The following is a 21,629-nucleotide window of genomic DNA, read 5'->3' on the forward strand; positions in this document are numbered from 1 at the left end:
GCAGATAGATAAGACCCTGTATTTCTCAATTGGTTTATTTTATTTTATTTGGCGCTTCAGTTCCCCGTTAGGAGACTTAAAACGAAGCGCGGCAACCCGAGCTTCCGTTCCCGGGGAAGGCTCTGAGGGGAGGACGACGACGAGGAGGAGGAGGAGGAGCCGCCGCCGCCGCGTCGTTTCCTGCCCTCTTTGAATGCCTGGGCGGGAGCCTGATGGCGGCGGGGCCCGGGGGCGGCTGGCCGGAGGAGCGGTTCGGCGGGACGGCGTCGTTCTGCGGAGGGGACCGGAGGGGGTCAGTGCTGAGCCCCCCTCCCGGCCTGGAGCGCTCCCAGGGCCGCAGCCTCGGCCCTTCAGGTACACCATTCGCCTTTGAGACGGACGGCAGGCAGGCAGGCAGGCAGGCAGGCAGGCAAGCAGGCAGGCAGGCCAGCCAGCCAGCCCGCCCGCCCGGCTCCAGTTCTTCGGTCTGGCTGCACCGAAGGGTTGCAGGGATCCAAAGCCAGTTCCTGTCAGCTCCTCACTGGTTCCACGGTGCTTGTTTTAGCAAATAAATAGTCTCGTAAATTGGGTCTGCTTAGAAGATGTCGGCTCGTTTGGCTGCACAGAGCTCTTCGACTCCATGCGTGTTGTCGGTTCCTTTCCTGCTGCAGCTTTTAAACGGGCTCTTTTGCTTACAGACCCCCCCCCCCCCAATATCTGATGAAGTGGGCTCTAGACAGAGGTGGCTTAATGCTGCGATGAGTCTCTTAATCTTTTAAGGCACCGCAAGACGGGGTGATGGGTGCTTGAGCCATGCGTATGGTCCGGCTCTCCTATCCTGGAAAAGCTGCTAATCTGATACTTGATTTCCACCCAGGACTATGTCAACGAGTGGATATTCCTGATGACCAATCTGGCAAATTGCTGTTAGCAAACTGGGGTCTTCCCAAACCAGTCCTGGAGAAATATCAGGGTTTGGGAGTATTTCGTATGTTCCAGTGGCAAGCAGAGTGCCTAATGGTTGGACAAGTCCTGGAAGGAGACAATTTAGTTTACTCTGGTATGTAAGTAGTACCTGATGTACTCCAATCTTGAAATTTCTCTTAATGTAGTATTTGTCTTTGTGTCTGTGCTGAATTAAATGCTTTCCATTCTGACTAGGGACTGAATCCAACAGCCTACATGCAGCCTTCAAAAGCCTTTCCTACAGCTTGCCATAGGCTGTCCAACCCTGCCACTGAAATATCTCCAGCCCCACCAATTTATAAGGCTTGCAGCTGCTGACCACTGCTACCATTGCCTCTCTGGCTACCCTTCTGTGCTATAATTGCATCTGTTGTTACTGTAGCTGCTGCCTATGCCTCTTCTCCACCTGCCCTTTTTTAAAAAATAAAATAAAATATGTGGCTGCTGTTACTGGCTTCATCGCTGGTACTTCACACTCTTTGGGTTTCTCCCCATCCCCTTCAATAAAATTGTGGCTGACACTTTTTCTGCCTCTTTGGCTCCATGTCACTTGGTCCCCAGACTGTGTTTTGCAACAGATGCTCTGGCAGCCTTTTTCAGAGGGCTTTGTGATTCCTACTCTCTATGGTTGCCTCAACTTTTTAATTTTTTTTTTTTTTTTTTGGTGAAATGAGGAAAAACCCATGGAATTCCCACCAGACAACACAGGAACTATGTGGCCATCCCACTAACCCTTGTGCAGCAGGTGGTTAATGGATGTAGGTACACATGACACTCTAACACACCATGGATCATATTTTTGAGTGATCCACAGTGGGTTAGCGTGATGTCTGAATACGCTCAGAGGATCTTAGAAATGCAATGCAACTGTGGGGTGATCTCTGCTCCCCTCTCTAGCTTCAAGGTAGAGAGTAGGACTGGGTTATGTTTTGCTGCACTGTGCTTCAAAGGCAGTCAGAGCGCATTGACAACCCAGTGCCAAAATGCTCAGAACCTTGGACATCCGGGGCCAAAGCAAAAAAGCCTCAGCCTTTCTCTCCAACTTGGTGCTGGAATACTACAGAAGCATAGCAAATCTGCAGGGATTATTGTTGGCATCTTGCATGTTACAAGATTGATGAAGAGGTTGGGGCTCATTTCCACAGGTTGTTGGAGACTCCACATGGCAAATGTGGTACGGGTGGAGTTTTGAACCCCTGCTTGGGGTCATTCACATATTACAACTGGTGGAAGACTGAGAGGGGGTTCATTTCAGACATCATGAAAAACTGGTTTGTGTGCTAACTGTAGTTTAGACATCTACCCTTGTTTTGATCTTCCAAATACACAGCATGGTTTAGAACTACTTGTCTGCTTTAGTTTTCCATTCTTCTGACACGTCTCCCTATATTTAATCTCATCTCCATAATGTACAGCCTCTGGATACAGGGTAATGACAATAATTATGATTTGCCTATTCAGACGTTGTATCAGGCTATGATGGTTTGCAAACCAACGTCTGATTCTGGTTTATTAGTCAATTGTAAACCATGCTTTATTAATTCAGACCTCATGCTGTGGTCTTTAATCATGGTTTGATGTGATGTCACAACTGAGTTATTGGATCTGTTCATGTGCGAGCCAAAATATGATTTGGTGCTATGGAAATAAGCCCTGTGCTCATGTGCTTCTCCCTCCATTCTCCTATTGTGAGCTCCACTTTCTGTTTGGCAGAAATTCATAGCTCGTTATCTCTCATTTCAGCATATTCCCTTTCTAATGGTTTAAGGGGGCAATCCTATACATGTTTAGATAGAAAAAGGTCTTGCAACTCCCAGCATTCCCCAGCCAACATGCATTGGATTGCACTCTGATATTTCCCCCCCCCCCCACTCAAGAGGTGGCACAGCTGGTTTATGGGGGAGAGCCAAAAATGAGTCGTTCCATGGACATGCATCCATGCTAGGTCAGATAAATATGAAGCTTATATCAGGAGCTTTCTTTGGTTTGGGCCCTAGACATTAGTTACCTTATGACTTGAAAAATTCTAGGTGGGAAATTTGACTCTAGTTGTTAAAATAATGTATTTTTTTCAATGGCTTTCAGCTCCTACAAGTGCTGGGAAAACACTTGTTGCTGAATTACTTATACTGAAGAGAGTTCTAGAAATTCGCAAAAAAGCTTTGTTCATTTTACCCTTTATCTCTGTGGCTAAAGAAAAGAAAAAATACTTACAGGTAAGTAGAATATGCTTAGTGTTGTAGCTCAGAAGTCAGATCAAATCACTCCTCCATAGAATCTTGGAAATTCTGGAACAAAAAGTTTGCATATTTCTGGAAGAGTTTTGGGAGAGAATGGTGAACTTGCAGTGCATTGAACACCTCAATGGTTTTCAAGGGACATACCATTCAGTTGGTGATCAGATATGGGTCAAGTAGTTCAAGCTTTACAATGCAATTCTATGTCTGTCTGTTCAGTTAGGCTCAGTTCACACAACACTTTTCTCAACAGTTGTTGTTACACCACTGTTGAGAAAAGTGTTGTCTTGATGGAAAACTCCACCCCACCCTAAAATGTGATTTTTTTGCATCTCCATGCTGTTCAGAGGAGCATTCCTGTACAACCATTGTGTTCCATGTTGTCTGGAGGGCTCCGTGGAGTTTCCTGTTGAGTGGAGTGGAGTTTCCCAGTGGCCATAGAGTTCCCTGGCAAGAGTGGGAATAGGAGGGAGTGCTACTCTGGGAGAGCTGCTGGGATTGTTTTTTTGCAACAATGGCTGATGGGATACCATTGGGAGGACTGGGAGAGAAGAGAGGGTGGAGGAATTGTCAATCAAACAATGCTCCATAGGAGGCCTCACCCACACAACGGTAGAGTTGTAACATGTTGTGTGGTGAGTACCCTCTACAAACTCTACCGTTGAGTGGTGTTTCCCCACTGAGTAGAGAAAAGTGTTGTGTGAACACTTTAGTCTGCATGAGTTTGAGGAGACATATATGTGATTGTGCTGTCAGTGTATTAAAATGATACAAGTGATGATGTAGGGCAGGAATTACTGTTATAAATAAATACTGTTATATTTTTAACACAGGAATGTTTCAAAAACTGCAGAGTTCTTTAAAATGTAATAACAATGATAGAATACAGTATCGGTCCAACTGCTGAAATTTGTAATTAAATTCTGAGGTGAGCAGTTATAGGAATATCTCCATATCCCCTAAATTGCAGTAATTTGGGCATGCTAAAATTAGTAAGTTAACAGTTTTCAGTGCTATCATCTCCAGTCCTTAGTTTAAGGAATGCAAATGAAATACAATATCCTGAAAGATTCACATATTAACAAATCCACCTAGTCCAGCATCCTGTTCACACATTGGCCAACCAGCTTCCCACAGGAAACCCACAAGCAGGACATGAGTGCAACAACATCCTTGCACCCATGTTAACGTATAACCATCAGGACTAGTAAACATTGATAGCCTTCTCCAGGAATTGAAAGCCAACTCCCCTTTTAAAGCAATCCAAATTGGTAGCCATTACTATGTCTTGTGGTAGCAAGTTCCATAATTTAACTATATGCTGTGTAGTTGGACTCAATGGCTTTATAGGCCCCTTCCAACTCTACTATTCTATGATCTGTCCTGAATCTCCCATCTTCGTGGGATAACCCCAGGTTCTAGTATTATGAGAGAGGAAATAGCTCCTAATCCACATTCTTCAAACCATACTTAATTTTGTAAGCTTCTATCAAATCTCCGTTTACTTGCCTTTTTTCAAGCTAAACAATCCCAGCTGTTGTAAGCTGCCCATTCTCCCACTTTGGAGAGATCGTTTTGGAGCTCCTCACAATTCCTTTTTGTTTTAAATAACTTGGTGTCATCGGCAAACTGGACCAGTTCACTGCTCACTCTTAATTCCAGATCATTTATGAACAAGTTGAAAAGCATTGGTCCCAACAGTGATTCCTGTGGGATCCCCCTATTAGAATGTAAGCCTATGCGGCAGGGTTTTGCTATTTTATTGTTTTACTCTGTACAGCACCATGTACACTGATGGTGCTATATAAATAAATAAATAATAATAATAATAATAATAATAATAATAATAATAATAATTTACATCCTTTCAATGGGAGAATTTACTATTTATGCTTACTCTCTGCTTTCTGTTCTTTAACCAGTTATTGATCCATGGAATAAGAGGATCTTTCCTCTTATTCCATGGCTGCTAAAGGGGGAGTCTTTGGAGACTGTCTTTGTTTATTTGGACTTCCGCATTTTATTTTGACAATGTCTGTTGGATCAACCCTCTCCGCATTTTATTGACATATCCTAAACTGTGCTTATGCTGTCAGGGCAGAAGTGAGGGGGGAACAGTGCTCTCCCTGCCTTCCTAATCTTGGGCAGCGGTTTGACCTATTTACCTCCCACTACAAGGAATGGGAAGACCTGTTTTTGGGGACTGGGAGGCTTTTGACCCCTCCTCCAATTTGACCTCTTCACTTCGCCCATTGTAGGAGCTCTGACATCAGGGCAGCAAGTGATGTGGAGCTTTCTGTGGAGGTTGGGAGGGGAATCCAAGGTCAGCTATCCCCTTCCAAGGGCAGATCTCTCCTCCTTTGGGGGAGGGGGAGACCCATTATATCTTATAATCCCTGGAGCCATAGTATTTCAACCTGTGTCTGATTTTTTTAATTAATCACATATTTTAATTCAACTGCTTTTGGCTGTTGGAAAAAGTGCCTGAGATACTTATATATTTAAATATTTATATAATTAATTATTTTTATTTCATTTAGTTAAAACATGCTAAATCGGATCCTAGCCCAGGGATGGGGAAACACTGTGGGCAGAGTTTGTAGCCTTGCAGGATTGTATAGCACTCTCTGCCATCTCATCTCTCTTTCTGTGCTACCCCACGTGAAATTAGGAAGAGGGCTGCAGGGTTCTCACCTCACATTTAGAGCACTGAAAATCTTTCTGAATAATTTTCCAGAAACCTGTCTGGAAAGGTTCCAGACACTACTCTAAAACTATGAAAATAATAAATAAATATTGTGTCTCTGGCATATAGGCTGTGTTCCAAGAAGTAGGTGTGCAAGTGGACGGTTATATAGGCAGCATTTCTCCTGCTGTCCATTTCTCTGCTCTGGATGTTGCTGTTTGTACTATTGAGAGAGCCAATGGTCTGATCAATAGACTCATAGAAGAGAAAACGTTGGACTCACTGGGTAAGCAATTAGTTTGTTTATTAACGTTAAGTGAAAAGTGAGAAACAAGTGGTTTGTCATTTGTACACAGCACACTTTCTTTTCTAAATAATGGATATGTCCGTAGCAAAGTTGGATTGCATTCCAGTGACTTGATTTAAAAATTGTATGTCTTAATGAATATCCAGAGAATTGTGAATGTGTCAGGCCTGGGGACATGTCTTCCTTGTATGTAATTTCTGTAAAGAAGAGTGAAATTGGTTACTCACTCCTAGCATGCAATCCTATCAGAGTTCCCATCAGTCTCCGAACGCAGAGGCTGATTCAAATCCTACGCAGAATGGGAGAAGCACAGATGTGATCTTTGCCTCTGCACTTTGCATTTCAGCTAGACTGTGAGGTGTCAGGGATGCCTGGGACAGAGAGGGATGGAGACTGGGAAAGGCTGGGGATAGGTCATATTCCCACTTCCCCCGTCCCTTTCCCTCCCCACCAGCCAGCTGGCACACACCCCCTTCTCTCTCCGCTCATTGGCAGGCCCCCTTTCTCCCTGAGTGCGTTTGTGATCTCAAAGCGGCAGCTAGCGTGTTCTTTCCATGCTTGCTGCACTGGGGAGGGACCAGGCAGCTCAGATTCCTGGCTCTCCAGCCTCGGATCCAGGAATTCAAAATATCCCATGGTCCCCCAGATGCTGTCTAGGGGGCCATATGATTGCTCTCCTATTTTATTAGAATAACCAGAAGGACTTTTGAGCAATACTTGGTTTTTTTGTTGACTGATTCCAACAATACTGTAATGGAAACAGTTGCCAAATTTTACTTTTCTTCTATAAAGACTGGGAAATAATTTTGTCAGCTAAAGTGTATTATTATTATTATTATTATTATTATTAATAATAATAATAATTTGCTATTATATTTATCTCTTCCCCTTTTATTCAGTATCTGTATTTATTTTTTAACCTTTTTATGTTGGGAAATATATGAGTTTTGATGTTCTGCTTTGTCCATTGATGTGTCTATGACTTTGATTGAGAGTTATGATAATGGCAATCATGTTGACTAGTGAACTTTTAAGAAACCTTTACTTGTATGTAAGAAATCGTAATTACGTTTAATAATTTCAATGAAGATGGAATTGTAAAAACGTTACATCTACTGAGTAATGTGATTGGATGTTGAGATGGGTCTAGATTTCAATATCATTGTGATATTTGCATCCATTTGCCTATTAGGAGTTATCTTTGTTTTTTACAGGTGGAGGAAAACTCATGCCGATTCTGATCGAACACGTGTTAGAGCTCACTATTGAGCCTATTCTGTGGCGGTGAGGGTGGCAAATAGACAGTTCTCTTCCACCATCTTTGGGTCTTCTCAGTGTCGTCCAGCAGAGCTTTTCCGGGTGGTTCGTGGCCTGTTACACTCTGGGTCAGGGTGAGAGATGGTGGAACCCTCGGTAGCACGCTGTGACAAATTTTGTTGGCACTTTGAAGATAAAGTCACTCAGATTCATCATGAATTTGACACCACATTTAATGCACTTCCACTAGTAGAGGCATTCAGAGCACCATCTGGCCCAGATTTATTGGATGAGTTTCAGTTACTGAGGCTGTAGGATGTGGACAAGGTGCTTGGCCAAGTCTGGTTGACCACTTGTGCGCTTGACCCTTGCCCTTCACATCAAATAAGGAGGGGATCAGCGGCTGGATCCATGAGATTGTAAATTTCTCCCTGATAGAGGGAATGGTGTCAACCTCTATAAAAGAGACAGTAATCAGACAACTCGTAAAAAAAAGCCTAATTGTTAACAATTATAGGCCGGTGGCTAACATCCCCTTCCTGGGCAAGGAGCTTGGTGGGTGGTTGTAGGACAACTCCAGGCACTCTTGAATGAAACGGATTATCTAGATCCATTTCAATCGGGCTTCAGGCCTGGGTTTGGAATGGAAACTGCCTCGGTCACCCTGTGGCGTAACCTTTGCCAAGAGAGGGACAGGAGGAGTGTGACCCTGTTGATTCTTTTGGACCTCAGCAGCTTTTTTTTTTTTAAAAAAAATCAAAATACATAGACAAACAAAAACATACAAAGAATTTTCATTGTTGAGTACTGCCAGAAGGTACCCTTTAGCATATTTTATCCATTAATACCCTTTAGCATATTTTATCCATTTGTTTACTGGTGTAGTTAGGAGTAGAATCTATTAATTAATTGGAGATTATGTAATTCTTCATAGCTGTACATTATAATTACTCTCTCTTCCATAGTTTCAAAAAGGGCTGTGACAAGTTCTGCTGCATATGTCTTTGACTTGTAAATAATATAAAGTCGTGCCATATACTGTAAAAATCAGGAGTTTTAGTTTTGCCCTGAGCTAATTTGAGTTGCTCTGTTTATTTTCTGCCATAGCTATTTGCCACAGTTCCATATTCCAAAATTTGAAAGTTAACAATTCCTCAGCTTTCCAATTTCTGGCAATTACTCTTTGAGCAGCCATCAATTAATTCTTTAGACTTAACATTTACATTTTCTTCCTTCCAAATTGTTAGTAATGCTAATGCTGGTTTAACATTTATAATTTGATGTGTGATCTTTTCCATTTCTGTAAATATCATATTCCCAAACTGTTACACACTAGGACAGGACCACCACATATGAAAATATGAACCTTGCTGATTACATTTTCTCCAGCATTTTGTATTCATTATTCTTGCTAGTATTGGTGTCATATACCATCGATGAAACAGTTTTAAAGAGTTCTCCCTGAGTGTTGTCGATATAGTTTTCTTTGACTAAGGCCACAGCTAGACCTAAGGTTTATCCTGGGATCATCCAGGGTTCACCCCTGCTTGAGCACTGGATCCCCTGTGTGTCACCTAGATGAACAGGTTTGACCCCTGGATGATCCAGGGATAAACCTTAGGTCTAGCTATGGCCTAAGTTGTCCAAATTTTATTCCATATATTTTGTTCTATTGATGTCCCAACATCCTCTTCCCATATTATTTTCAATCCATTTAACGTATGTGCATCTATTTCAATAAGATATGAATAGATTTTAGAAACTAATCCCTTTGTATTGACCATATATTCTGATAAACCTTTCAGAGAGCTTTGGCCATGGGGAGGTATATAAATGTAATTATTTTAATAATAATAATAATATCCATTCAATTTTTGTCATGTTTCTAGTCATGCTTTGTCTTACTATGGGATTCATAACAAAATATTGTATTTGATGAAAAAAGATCCAATTCACTTGTGTCCCTTGAAGCATTTCTTTTAGTTTTATTAGTTTTAGTATTGTGAGAGGAATGTTATTTTCTTTCTTTCTTTCTTTCTTTATTACATTTTTATACCGCCCAATAGCCGAAGTTCTCTGGGTGGTTCACAAAAATTAAAACCATGAGGAACATGATAAAACAACCAACAATCTAAAAACCCAAATACAAAATACAATATAAAAAGCACAACCAGGATAAAACCACACCGCAGAAATTGATATAGGATTAAAATACAGAATTAAAACAGCAAAATTTAAATTTATTTATTTATTTATTTATTACACTTATATACCGCCCGCATAGCCAGAGCTCTCTGGGCGGTTTACAGAAATTCTAAAATTAAGTTAAATTAGGTGTTAACTTAAGGAGGAGGGCATTCTCTGCTGTGGCACCCCAGCTGTGGAATGAGCTCCCTAAGGAGGTTCACTTGGCACCTACATTATATGGTTTTAGACGCCAGGTGAAGACCTTTTTATTCTCCCAGCATTTTAACAGTCTATAAATAAATTTTAATTTGGTGTTTTAAATTTGTAATTTTGCATTGCTGTTTTTATCTGGTTAAGCTTTTATATTGTATTTTATATTATGGTTTTATACTGTTGTTTTATACTTTGAATGGTTTTAATTTTTGTGAACTGCCCAGAGAGCTCTGGCTATTGGGTGGTATAGAAATGTAATAAATAAATAAAATACTGAGAAAATAAAAAGGTCTTCAGCTGGTGACGAAAAGAATACAGTGTAGGTGCCAGGCAGACCTCTCTGGGGAGCACGTTCCACAGCCGGTGTGCCACAACAGAGAAAGCCCTCTTCCTAGTTGCCACCTGTCTTACTTCCTTCGGCAGGGGCTCACGGAACTCTCATTCTATAAAGTCCTTTTTGTTTCCATTCTACATAATAATCTTTATTCTCATAATAAAACTTTGGGTGTAGCAGGAATGGAAGCAACGGGGATATTTCTGGAATTAATTTATTTTTCCATTTCTTCCAAACTTTTAATGTACTATACAAAAAGGGATTGTCTACCCATTTCAAATCACCTATTTCCCCCCTCCAAATACTGCTTGTTCGATTAACTGTACATGTTTTCTCGTTGCCTCCATACCCACCCATGGCCTCTCTGAAGTTCTCTCCATATATGATACTATGGATCTCAACTGATTTGCTTCATAATATTTATGATCACTTGGCTCTCCCCAACCACCTTGATCCAATTGTTTTTGCCTCAGTCTTAGCTAACCTTGGTCTTTTCCCATAATAAATAAAATTTGTAAATATTTTTTGCCACTGGGCCAAATCTTTTGGGTCAATTATTATGGGGAGTGTTTGAAAACAATAATTTACAACTGTCATGGCAAATCGCCTGAAGAAAATTATTAATAAATATATTCATCCAGACCAGACAGGCTTTGTCCCTTGACGCCAAATCTCTGACCCTATTTGAAAATTATTGAATATATTATACCACTCTAAGTCAAATAAGCTCCCGTTAGCAATAATGTCACTAGATATTTTCAAGGTCTTTGATTGCTTGGAATGGCCATTTCTGAAAGAGGTCTTAAATAAGATGAAATTTGAACAAAATTTCCTGGATATAGTAGGTAAGATATACAGTGACTCTGCAGCAATGGTCAGGTTAAATCATGTTAATTCAGATAAAATTGACCTGAGAAGGGGCACAAAACAAGGTTGCCCCCTCTCACCACTGTTATCTATATTGGCACTGGAACCCCTGACACAAAATCTTTGGAATAATCCCAACATCAAGGGAGTTAAAATAGAAAATGAGGAATACCTCTTAGGTCTTTATGAGGATGACATGGCCCTGACTACAAGTCAACCAATCAATATAGTGCCACACTTGAAAAAAGAATTAGAGGAGTTTCACTCTGTGGCTGGCTTAAAGGTAAATTATGGAAAATCTGAAATAATGTGTTTAAATCTTCCTCCAGCAACCCAAAAACAATTGGCTGAAAGGATGGGAATACCACTCTGCCACGTTAGGTATCTGGGGGTCCAAATTACCAAAAATTTAAATAAATTATATGAAGCAAATTATAAGAAAGTATGGAAAATCATTAGCACTGAAATAAAGAGGTGGAAGCAGCAGCAATTGGGTATCTCAGACCACTTAATTGCTATTAAAATGATTTCACTTCCTAAACTTATTTGTATTTCAAACACTACCAGTTTGGATCCCAAAAAAGCAGATACAATGGCGAAGCAATTAAATGTGTTCATATTTGGCTCCAAATATACAAGGTTACACAGATCATTATTATACAAACAATGGGGGATGGGGCATCCCCAATTTGATAGGATATTATGATGCTAACCAACTTAAACTTGGTGTCTGGCGCTGCGTCTTCTAGTTCTGAATCTGATCCTGATAGATTACCTGAAACATGTTCTCCCAAGACAGGGGCAGTTGGGTTAGACATGACAATTATTATGCTCTATTATTCCTATTTTATTTCTATTTTATGATGTTTCAAAGAATGTGCTAAGAATTTTGAACTCTAACTGCCAAATGCATAGTGATTTTGTTTTACGTATAATAACTTTGTTGCTATACAGTCTAATTCAATTGTCTCTGTTTCCTTTTGTTTGCTAGATCTCTATATATCCTTTTGGATCCTGTTATTTTATATTTTGCTTCTAATTCTCGTATTTCGTTCTGTATTTTTAATTTTTCTTGGTTAACATTCTTTTTTTACCTACTCATATCTTGTATTCACTGACCTCTCACTGCAGGTTTTAGCGCATCCCATGTTATATACTGTACATTGGCATTCCCTCAGTAATATTTTTGTTAAAATAATTCTGTATGCCTTCTTGTAATATTCTTATAGATTCTAATTTAGTTAATAGGATGTTATTAAACTTCCACTTATAAGTAGTTGATTGCTGTCCAAGAATACTTAAATCTACCCATAATGGTGCATGATCTGATATTTTCAATATACCAATCTTTGCTTTTACAATATTTTGCATTAAAGAAGTCGATAATAAAATAAAATCTATTCTAGAATATGTATTGTGTCTAGGTGAATAGTATGTAAAATCTGTCTTCATTGGATTATCTACTCTCCACGCAGCAATTAAATCAAATTCTTACAACAATTTTGCTAATTTGTTTTTCCCTCCCATAACTTTTCTATCTTTGTTGCTTCTCTTATCCAGAGTTTCTGTATGCACCCAATTTAAGTCTCCCCCTATTATAACTTCTCCTTGTTTAAATTTATCAGTTTTTTAAAAGAACATTCCTTAAGAATTTAATTTGTTTCTTATATGTTGCATAAATAGAAGCAAAGGTAAATGCTTTATTACCATAAAACCCTTTTACAAAAATAAATAGTCCTTGTGGATCTCTAAATATTTTCTCCTTTTGAAATGAGAATACAGTTCAAAATATTATTGCTACTCCTCTTGACTTCGAGGTTCCTGGGGCAGAATAATGCTGCCCATAATATCCATGTTTCAATATTCTTCACGTAGTACTTCGAGCCTTCTGCCCAATTGTGTAAATTAAACACAAACTTTGTAGGTGTTTGTGGCGTTACACCCCACAAGTCAATTCCAAATATATGTCTGCAGTTTATAAGTCTGTGGTTTTTAGAATGTTGGCCTGAGTGGGCGGAGTTAGAATGTCTTGGGAGGGGGGAGGAGTGATATATAAGGGAAGGACTGAGGGGATTGAGAGATCTTTTTCAGAGAAAAAGCTTTTCAGGGAGACTTGTTAGGTACTCTTAGAGTTTGTAGTGCTCTCTGTGTTTAGGGTACTTAAGTTCTGGGAAATTTGAGGGTCAGTTTAGTGAGTGGTGTCTTTAGAGTGTGGTGTGCACGTAATGGAAGTATATTAATCAATACTGATAATAAAGAAAGTTCAAGAGTGATTGTGTGAGAAAAAGGAAAGCGCGAATGTGAATGAGTGACCGGATTGTATGAAAGGTTTCAAAAAGGTTTTTAAATGTTGTTATTTGAAACAAAGCTTATGAACTTTTAAAAATAAATTTTGATTGTTTTGTTTTTAAACTACCACAAAAGTCCCACGTGTCTGTTTGGCATTTATCATCTTAAGTTTACACATTCAGCACCCACTCTGACAATCATTCACCTAAGCAGATATAACTCACAGCGCATTATTATATAAATTAAAATCCTTCTCCATTTTAAACCCCTTTCTCCACATAGTTTGGAGGAAGGTGGTTCTTATCCCTTGCCTCAGGCGTATCAAGCGGTGGTGCTTGGCTTGAGCAGGGAGTAGCCTCGGCCGGGTCTGGGGTTCAGCGCCTGTGTCGTGGCAGTGTTGTATGCAAAGTCCTGCTCATCTCTAAGTCGGGATAGCATGAATTAACTTGATTCATGCTGTAATGTGGCACCTTGGGGCTTTTCACCTCTTCTATCCACTACTTCTGCCCCACACCCATACCTAAATGCATTTACGATCTGTCCCTCTTATTACCCAGATAATACCTTTTATAACTACTGATAACATAGTTCGCATATTACAAGCCTCACTTCTTAATTTCTCTTTAGTGCTTTAAATCTAAATCAAATATTCACTCTCATTTTTTGATGACCTTGGAAATCTAAGGCAACTTGCAAGTCCAGTTATTTGTCCCATTTTTTTTGTTTTTTCTTCCTTTCTGCTGGCTTTTTCGTTATGTTTGCCATTCACCTTGATCCTTTTCTTCTTCCTTTTCCGATTCTTGATCTGAATTATCTGCATCATTTATCTCACTTGGGGGTTCCACATTTAAATCTTCCAACAATTGTATTGCCTCCCTTAGAGAGGTGGCAATATAAGTTAAACCTTCCCTTTGCACAATCAGTTTGAAAGGGAATCCCCAGTGATATCTAACATTTGCTTCCTGAAGATTTTGTGTAACTGGTTGCAAAGCATGTCTTCTTCTTAATGTTTCGGAGCTTAAGTCTTTCAGGAACATTAGTTTATAATCCTTGTACATTGGGGAAGAGAGTTTCCAAACTTGTTTAAGAAATGTGTCCTTCACTGCATATCATGCAAAGGATGCTATAATGTCTCTCAATTTTGGAGCACTAATTGTTTTGGAAGCACTAATTGTTTTGGAAGCTGGGATTCTTACAGCTGGAATTCTGGGTGCCCTTTCGATATCTGCTTTGTCCAAGGAGGAGTTTGGAACTAGGGAGTTAAACCAATTAATGAGGAATCCCTTCATATCATCCTGCTCCGCAGACTCAAAAACACCACACACACGAATCCCCATCTGTCTATTTCTATTCTCCAGGTCTGATATCTTAAGTCTCATAGCTCTGTTTTGGTTTTCCAGATTTTTTTATTTTCCCTCTGTGCACTTTACTCATTTCTTGTGCTTCATTTGCTATCTCTTTTGCAATTCTTATATCATTTGCCAATTCTTTCAGTTGATTATTTATTGGTTTCAATCACTCTTTCCACCCTTCCATTAATTCCTGCTTCAGGTCTTGTTTTAACTGTATTAATTGGTTTGCCATAACTTGTAGTAAGGTTGAAGTCTCAATGTTTTCTTCCTGTAGAAGCTTGGCATCCATTTTATCAGTCCCACTCTGCTGCAGCTGGCTTGCTTGTTTCATTATCGCTTTATTTTTGGAACAGAAATAGTCTGTAATAACATTTACTTTTGTTGTCTGTAATCCTTGAGACATTCCACTTCCTTTCCAAATAATTTTTACTGCCTCTTGCTATCATGTTTGTATTTTAGGGGCTTTTCCAGGCATCTCAGTGTGGAGCCCTCAGATTAGATGTCTGCCATTATCTGGTGTAGCTCCGCCCCCTGATCTCTCAGCAGCTTTTGATACCATCGACCATGGTATCCTTCTGGATAGGTTGTCTGGGTTGGGAGCTGGAGGCACTGTGTTGCAGTGGTTCCGCTCCTACTTGGATGGCCGATTACAAAAGGTGGTGCTGGGGGAATATTGCTCTGTGCCATGGCACCTAGGCCATGGGGTTCCACAGGGCTCTGTTTTATCCCCTATGTTGTTCAACATTTACATGAAGCTGCTGGGAGAGGTTATCCAGAGATGTGGGCTGAGGTGTCATCAAAAGGCGGATGACACCCAGCTCTACCTCTTCTTCTCATCAAACCCTGGTGAGGCAGTGGCTGTTCTGAATCAGTGCCTGGGCATGGTATTGGACTGGATGAGGGCCAACAAACTGAGACTCAATCCAGAGAAGATGGAGGTACTGTTAGCGGGTGGTTCATCTGTTCGGCTAGGTGATATTCATCCTGTTCTGGAGGGGGTTGCACTCCCCCTAAAGGATTGGGTTCATAGTTTGGGGGTGCTCTTGGATCCAGAACTGTCACTTGAAGCACAGGCGAACTCAGTGGCAAAGAACACCTTTTATCAGCTTAGATTGATATACCAACTACCCCCTTATCTGAACAGAGATAGCCTAGTTACAGTTATGCATGCACTCATAACCTCTCGTCTGGATTACTGCAACGCGTTATACGTGGGGATGCCTTTGAAAACGGTCCGGAAACTTCAGCTGGTACAAAACAGGGCAGCCCGTTTACTAACAGGGTCTGGCTGGCAAGACCACATTAGGCCAGTCCTTTTCCAGCTTCATTGGCTGCCAGTCCAGATCTGGGCCCAATTCAAAGTGCTGGTACTGACATTCAAAGCCCTAAACGACTTGGGGCAAGGTTATCTGAAGGAACGCCTCCTTCCATATGTTCCTGCCTGGATCCTAAGGTCATCCTCAGGGGTCCTTCTCCGTGAGCCCCTGCCAAAGGAAGTGGACCAGGAGGAGGGCCTTCTCTGCCGTGGCACCCTGGCTGTGGAATGAGCTCACTAGAGAGGTTTGCTTGGCACCTATGTTATACTCGTTTCGGTGCCAGGTGAAGATCTTTTTATTTTCTCAGCATTTTAACAGTTAATCATCTTAGTTTTTTTTAACTTTGCTGTTTTAAATCTGTATTTTAAATCTGTATTGCTACTCGGTTTTAACCTGGTTGTGTTTTCATATTGTACTTTTATACTGTTTTATACAGTTGTTTGTTTTATACTTTGAATTGTCTCCATGGTTTTAATTTTTGTGAACCGCCCAGACAGCTTCGGCTATTGGGTGGTATAGAAATGTAATAAATAAAATAAATAAATGAAACCACTCAGCCAGCCTGGAAATTAACTGTACTTTAAATGCTTTGTAAAATTCACCGGTATAGCAGACTGTACCGAGGTCTTATTTAGATTTAATCTAGTTAGTCTGGTTTTCCCTTTAGCCACAGTTTAATTAACTTTTACCTTACTGTATTTTTTCCTGCTATGTTGTACTATGACTCTGGAATCAACTTTGATAAGGGGCAGTATAGAAATTTTAAAAGATTAATTGATTGATGTCTGTACTTCCTCCCTGCCTCTGTTTTAATAGGAATAGTAGTTGTGGACGAGTTGCATATGTTGGGAGATTCTCAAAGAGGGTATCTACTGGAGCTCCTGCTGACAAAAGTTCGCTTTTTGACTGAAAGAATGAAGAACAAGTGAGTAGAATAAGAGGTCTTTGTCTCTTTTAGATCTGAAGTTTGATTTTTAAAAAACATTTAACGCATTTGGGGTATATGTGTCTAGTTAAAGTGCGTAAGAGGCTCCTTTAGCAATGAGAAGCCACAGTGCTGTGGGCATGTCACGCTCTTCAATGCAGCGAACTTCTTGTCAGAATAGCTGCTGCGTTCAGACTACACGATAATCAACGGTGGGGTAATAACCAACTTGATAGTTGTTTATCTAGGGGGTACTCCCTACACAACATGATAATAATCATAGAATCATAGAATAGCAGAGTTGGAAGGGGCCTACAAGGCCATCGAGTCCAACCCCCTGCTCAATGCAGGAATCCACCCTAAAGCATCCCTGACAGATGGTTGTCCAACTGCCTCTTAAATCATTAGGATCAGTGTTGAATTGAATATTAGTCCATGCTGAGTTGACTCACTCACTCCTGTCCACTCTCCCCCTCCTCAGTCCTCCTACTAGTATCCCATTTGCCATTGCTGCCAAAAAACTATCCTGCCAGCTGAACTAGAGCGGCAGGCACCACTCGGACCGCTCTTGCCTTACAACTCTGTGGCTGACGAAATAACAAATGGTGGTGAAGGAAATAACCAATGGTGCCCTCCACACAACATGATAACCAATGGGGGTTCAAATAGCCAACTCTGCACAGCGTTGGTTATTTGCGTTGGTTATTTTGGTGAAATAACCAACCTTTGTTTTAAAAAATCCCTCCACACAACATGATAACCCATGGCAGGTTAAATAACCCACCATCGACTATTTAAATCATCATTGGTTATTGTGCTGTCTGAACACAGTAATTCGTTGATTCTTGAAAGTCGCTACTGCATGTGCACGAACTTGGTTGGAGAAGAGATATTCTATATTGAAGACGTTCTCTGTTCTAATAGCCAATAGTATTATTTCTTCTACTAGTTGCATAAAATGGACTTTACGTTGAGACTCTGATAACAAGCCTCTTGCCTTTGGAAAGTTTGAAAAAACTAATTTTGGAACTGTCTAAAACTAGGTTCCAAGTAGGTGATGTTAGTTTGATTTCATTTTGGTTTGGTTGATGTTGCTTAGGGACTTGAACATAACTCTGAGTAAGCACATCTTGCCAGGGTCCTGTAACAAGTTTGAAAAAGTTATTGGAATGTTGTTGAGAAATAAATATACAGCTTAGGACTGTATATTTTGTAGTGTTGTGCTCCACCACTTCTTGGATTTCTGGGATTGGGCCTCTAAAAGTTTAAATAGTTTCTGAAAATTCATGTTTGGTTTTTAATAACTTTTTGATGGAAGTTCTGATGTTTATCAAATCCAAATTAGCAATGATCTGTGTTTACACCTTTCTCACATCTACTAGTTCTCATAGGTGTGTAAACTACTTGCTCATCTCAATGCTGATCCTAATCCACACCACGATTGATTATTATCACGCTGTGTGGGGAGTATCTCCTAGATAAACAACTGTCGAGTGATTATTACCCCACTGTTAACTATCATGTTGCCCGAATGCAGCCAGTCTCTTGCATTCACACATTTCTTTTGAAAGGCTGGTTTTATTTAGGATTCCTTTTGAAGTGGATAGCTAAGCCACATAAACTGATCAAAAAAACAACACTTTAATATGCTTAACTTCTCTTCTGAGAAGGGTGTTAAGTACAGGGATCTCCTAAAGAGGAATGCTTATCCCTACTTTTGGACTTTTAAAATTATTCTTACTTGCATAGAGGCTGCTCCATCCCCCTCCTCTGTGCACCATAGAAAGGTGGATCAGACCAGGCCCTATTCTCTTTTGGAACAAATTTGGAGAAGGTACTCCTGCAAAGTAACTATACTCTCCAGAGTTCTTACCAGAATTTTGAATACTGTTGCTTTGAACAATGAAGGCAGGCTTGGAACGTATTGGTTCTTAATAGTTTTATATGCCAGGAGCATTTTTTAGAATGGACATTTTGTAAACACTCAGTTACAGGTTGTAATGGGGAGGGGCATGCCTGATAGCCCCCAAGAGGGGGGAGTAGGCTCACTCCCTAGTCCTTACTAGCAAGGAGGGGCAGCCCATAGTTTGTACCCCACCCTAAAATGGGAGTAAATTTTAATCTGAGCCTTTGGTTTGGGACTGGGCTATAAAACCTTCATTACAAATCTAGTTTCCTATTCATGGCTCCTTTGTCTTTGAGGCAACAGACTCTTTCTTAACTCTGTATGCACCTTGATTTTTGTTTTGTTTTTAATAGTAAAGGCTCAGTTTGGTGTGGATGGTGGATTGCTAAGAGATGACAAGAAGCAGTTCTAGGATGACTGTATAAGATGAGGCCTGCTAGATCAGACCAAAGGTCAATTTAGCCTAGTATTCTGTTTCTAACATAAAAGCAAGAGCTCACTTCTACTGTTTGTGCTCCCCCCCACCTCCAAAATGGCTACTCATTTAACTAATAGCAGTTGAAAGACCTGTTCTCCATGAATTTGTCCAGTCCCCTTTTAAAGCGAATGGCCATTACAAACTTCTTGTGGCAGTATAAGTTAAAAGAATGAGTTAACCATCAGAATTCTTGGGTGTTTTTTTTCCTTGCAGAGAAACAAACATAGTCAATCCTCTCTTTAATGGGATACAAATTGTAGGCATGAGTGCCACCCTTCCTAATCTGGGTCTTCTGGCCTCCTGGCTAAATGCAGAACTGTACCATACAGACTTCCGTCCAGTGCCGCTTGTGGAGCAAGTGAAAATTAGCAGCAAGATTTATGACTCCTCGATTAAAGTTGTGAGAGAAATTCAACCTATGAAGGTAATGAGAGTGCTAAGAGTTGGCCTATTTGATATAATGGTGCTTTGTTATATATGTTTTAGGTCAAACTAAGTCTATTTATACTGTAGGTGTGTAATGTGTTAAGCAGGTTGTATCACATGGTAGGCAAATAGTCAGTCTTTTCCCACCCTGCAGATTTTGACCAATAATTTAACAAGTTCTGAACTTTTGTCTAACAGTGCAATCCTAAGTGTGGCCCTTTCTACACCTAAGGATTATTCCAGGAAAATGGAGGAATCGTCCCTGCCTGCTCCCGGGATCCCCTGTGTGTCATTTGGATGCACAGGGATGATTTATCCCCGGGACGAACCTGGGATAAATGGCTGGTGTAGAAATGCCCTGTGTTTACTCCTATATGCACATGCATAGATTCCTTTGGGAGTTGGTGTTGGCTATAATGTTCACAATTCACACAAAAAATTAGAAAATATTTTTCAATGAATAATGATGATGATAATAATAATAATAATAATACCCCAATGAGAACTGAGCATACTCAGTAGCCACAAAATGCTGTTGGGCTGTGGGGGATGGAAAAGCAAATGGCAACGGGGATGGGGTAAAACATTCTGGAAGATGGCATGGCTGGCCAGCAAACGGTAAATCGGAGCACTCCATTGCAACATTTTTCTACGGATCCCACCCATAGTAAATATTTAGCATTTTAGAGTGTTCAAAGTGCTATATGCAACAACCTGTCAAGGTAGGTGAATATTATTATCCCCAAATTATGGATGTGGGATTGAGGCTGAAAAAATAGTGGCTTGTTTTCATGGCAGAGACAAGAACTGAACCAAGAGGGTAGTGAACAGTTCAGTGTCTATATAGGTTAGAAAAGGTATTTTAACTCCACACAATGTACGTTGTGAGGTAGTTTTAACTATATTTGGGACAAATCTTGGCATTATAGTAGTAAGTTCACTGAATATAGACTTGATATTTTACAGTAGGAAGCCAGTGTCAGGAATTACTAGGAAAAGGGCTCAAAATAAAGTGACCAGTATTCTAATGTGACTATAATTTGTGCAATTTGAAGATACTAAAAAGAGCATCTAGAAAGACTGAAGGAGAGAAGAACATCCTCTTATTTAGGGACAAAGGCTTAGATGAATCGGGCTTCTTGGTTTACGTAAAATTATGGGGAAGGGGACAGATCTATAGATGAGACCATGTCTAAGGAAATGGGGTTGAAAACACTGCAAGAGCATAACTTCTGCACTAATATATGAAATTCACTTGCTAAAAATATTGTCTGTTTCAATTTAGGGTGATGAGGATCACATAGTGGGTTTGTGTTATGAGACGGTTCAAGATGGCCATTCCGTTCTTGTTTTCTGCCCATCTAAGAACTGGTGTGAGAAGTTGGCAGACATTATTGCCAGGGAGTTCTACAATCTGCAGCACAAGTGTGAGTCTAGAGTGAGGGGTTGAGGAAAGGAAGGGGCTTAGATTATACTCAGATTACATGATATTCTTTTCTATCTAAAGATGTTCAAAAGATGTCCACCTTTTCACCAGTTATGCTGGACACAGAGGGGATAGAGGAGTTGATGGGTCATCTAAAGCGTTCTCCTTCTGGCTTGGATTCTGTGCTTCAGCGGACAATAAAATGGGGTGTTGCTTTTCACCATGCAGGTACGCTTTTTATAATGATAATCAAGTCCAAAGTAAGTTGTGATAGTGGGGTGCTTCCATTACCCTTGGGGAATGGTTGACACACATATGTTCATTCCTCCACAACTTCAACATCCATCGAAAGAGCCATCATGGATCAAACACTACCGAATTGCTTCAAATGTGCTTTTCAATGGAGGACTTCAACACATTCAGTCTCTATCCTCCTGATGGAATTCAATTCAGTGTCAAGAAGATTTTACCAAGTACT

At 40.3% G+C, this 21,629-nt stretch overlaps 1 protein-coding gene across 1 annotated transcript in view; it reads left to right on the top strand.

The window, feature by feature from the left end:
* Positions 1 to 212: 212 nt before the first annotated feature.
* The window catches only part of POLQ (DNA polymerase theta), a 165,006-nt gene continuing 143,589 nt past the window's right edge, over positions 213 to 21,629 (top strand). Inside the window, exons 1-8 of the mRNA XM_063128417.1 lie at positions 213 to 354; positions 857 to 1,039; positions 3,031 to 3,161; positions 5,998 to 6,154; positions 16,807 to 16,915; positions 19,513 to 19,732; positions 21,011 to 21,152; positions 21,233 to 21,379. Coding sequence (XP_062984487.1) covers positions 213 to 354; positions 857 to 1,039; positions 3,031 to 3,161; positions 5,998 to 6,154; positions 16,807 to 16,915; positions 19,513 to 19,732; positions 21,011 to 21,152; positions 21,233 to 21,379 — 1,231 coding nt within the window. The remainder of the gene's footprint in view (positions 355 to 856; positions 1,040 to 3,030; positions 3,162 to 5,997; positions 6,155 to 16,806; positions 16,916 to 19,512; positions 19,733 to 21,010; positions 21,153 to 21,232; positions 21,380 to 21,629) is intronic.

Source organism: Elgaria multicarinata, chromosome 6 (genome assembly GCF_023053635.1).
Source record: "Elgaria multicarinata webbii isolate HBS135686 ecotype San Diego chromosome 6, rElgMul1.1.pri, whole genome shotgun sequence".
NCBI lineage: Eukaryota > Metazoa > Chordata > Lepidosauria > Squamata > Anguidae > Elgaria > Elgaria multicarinata.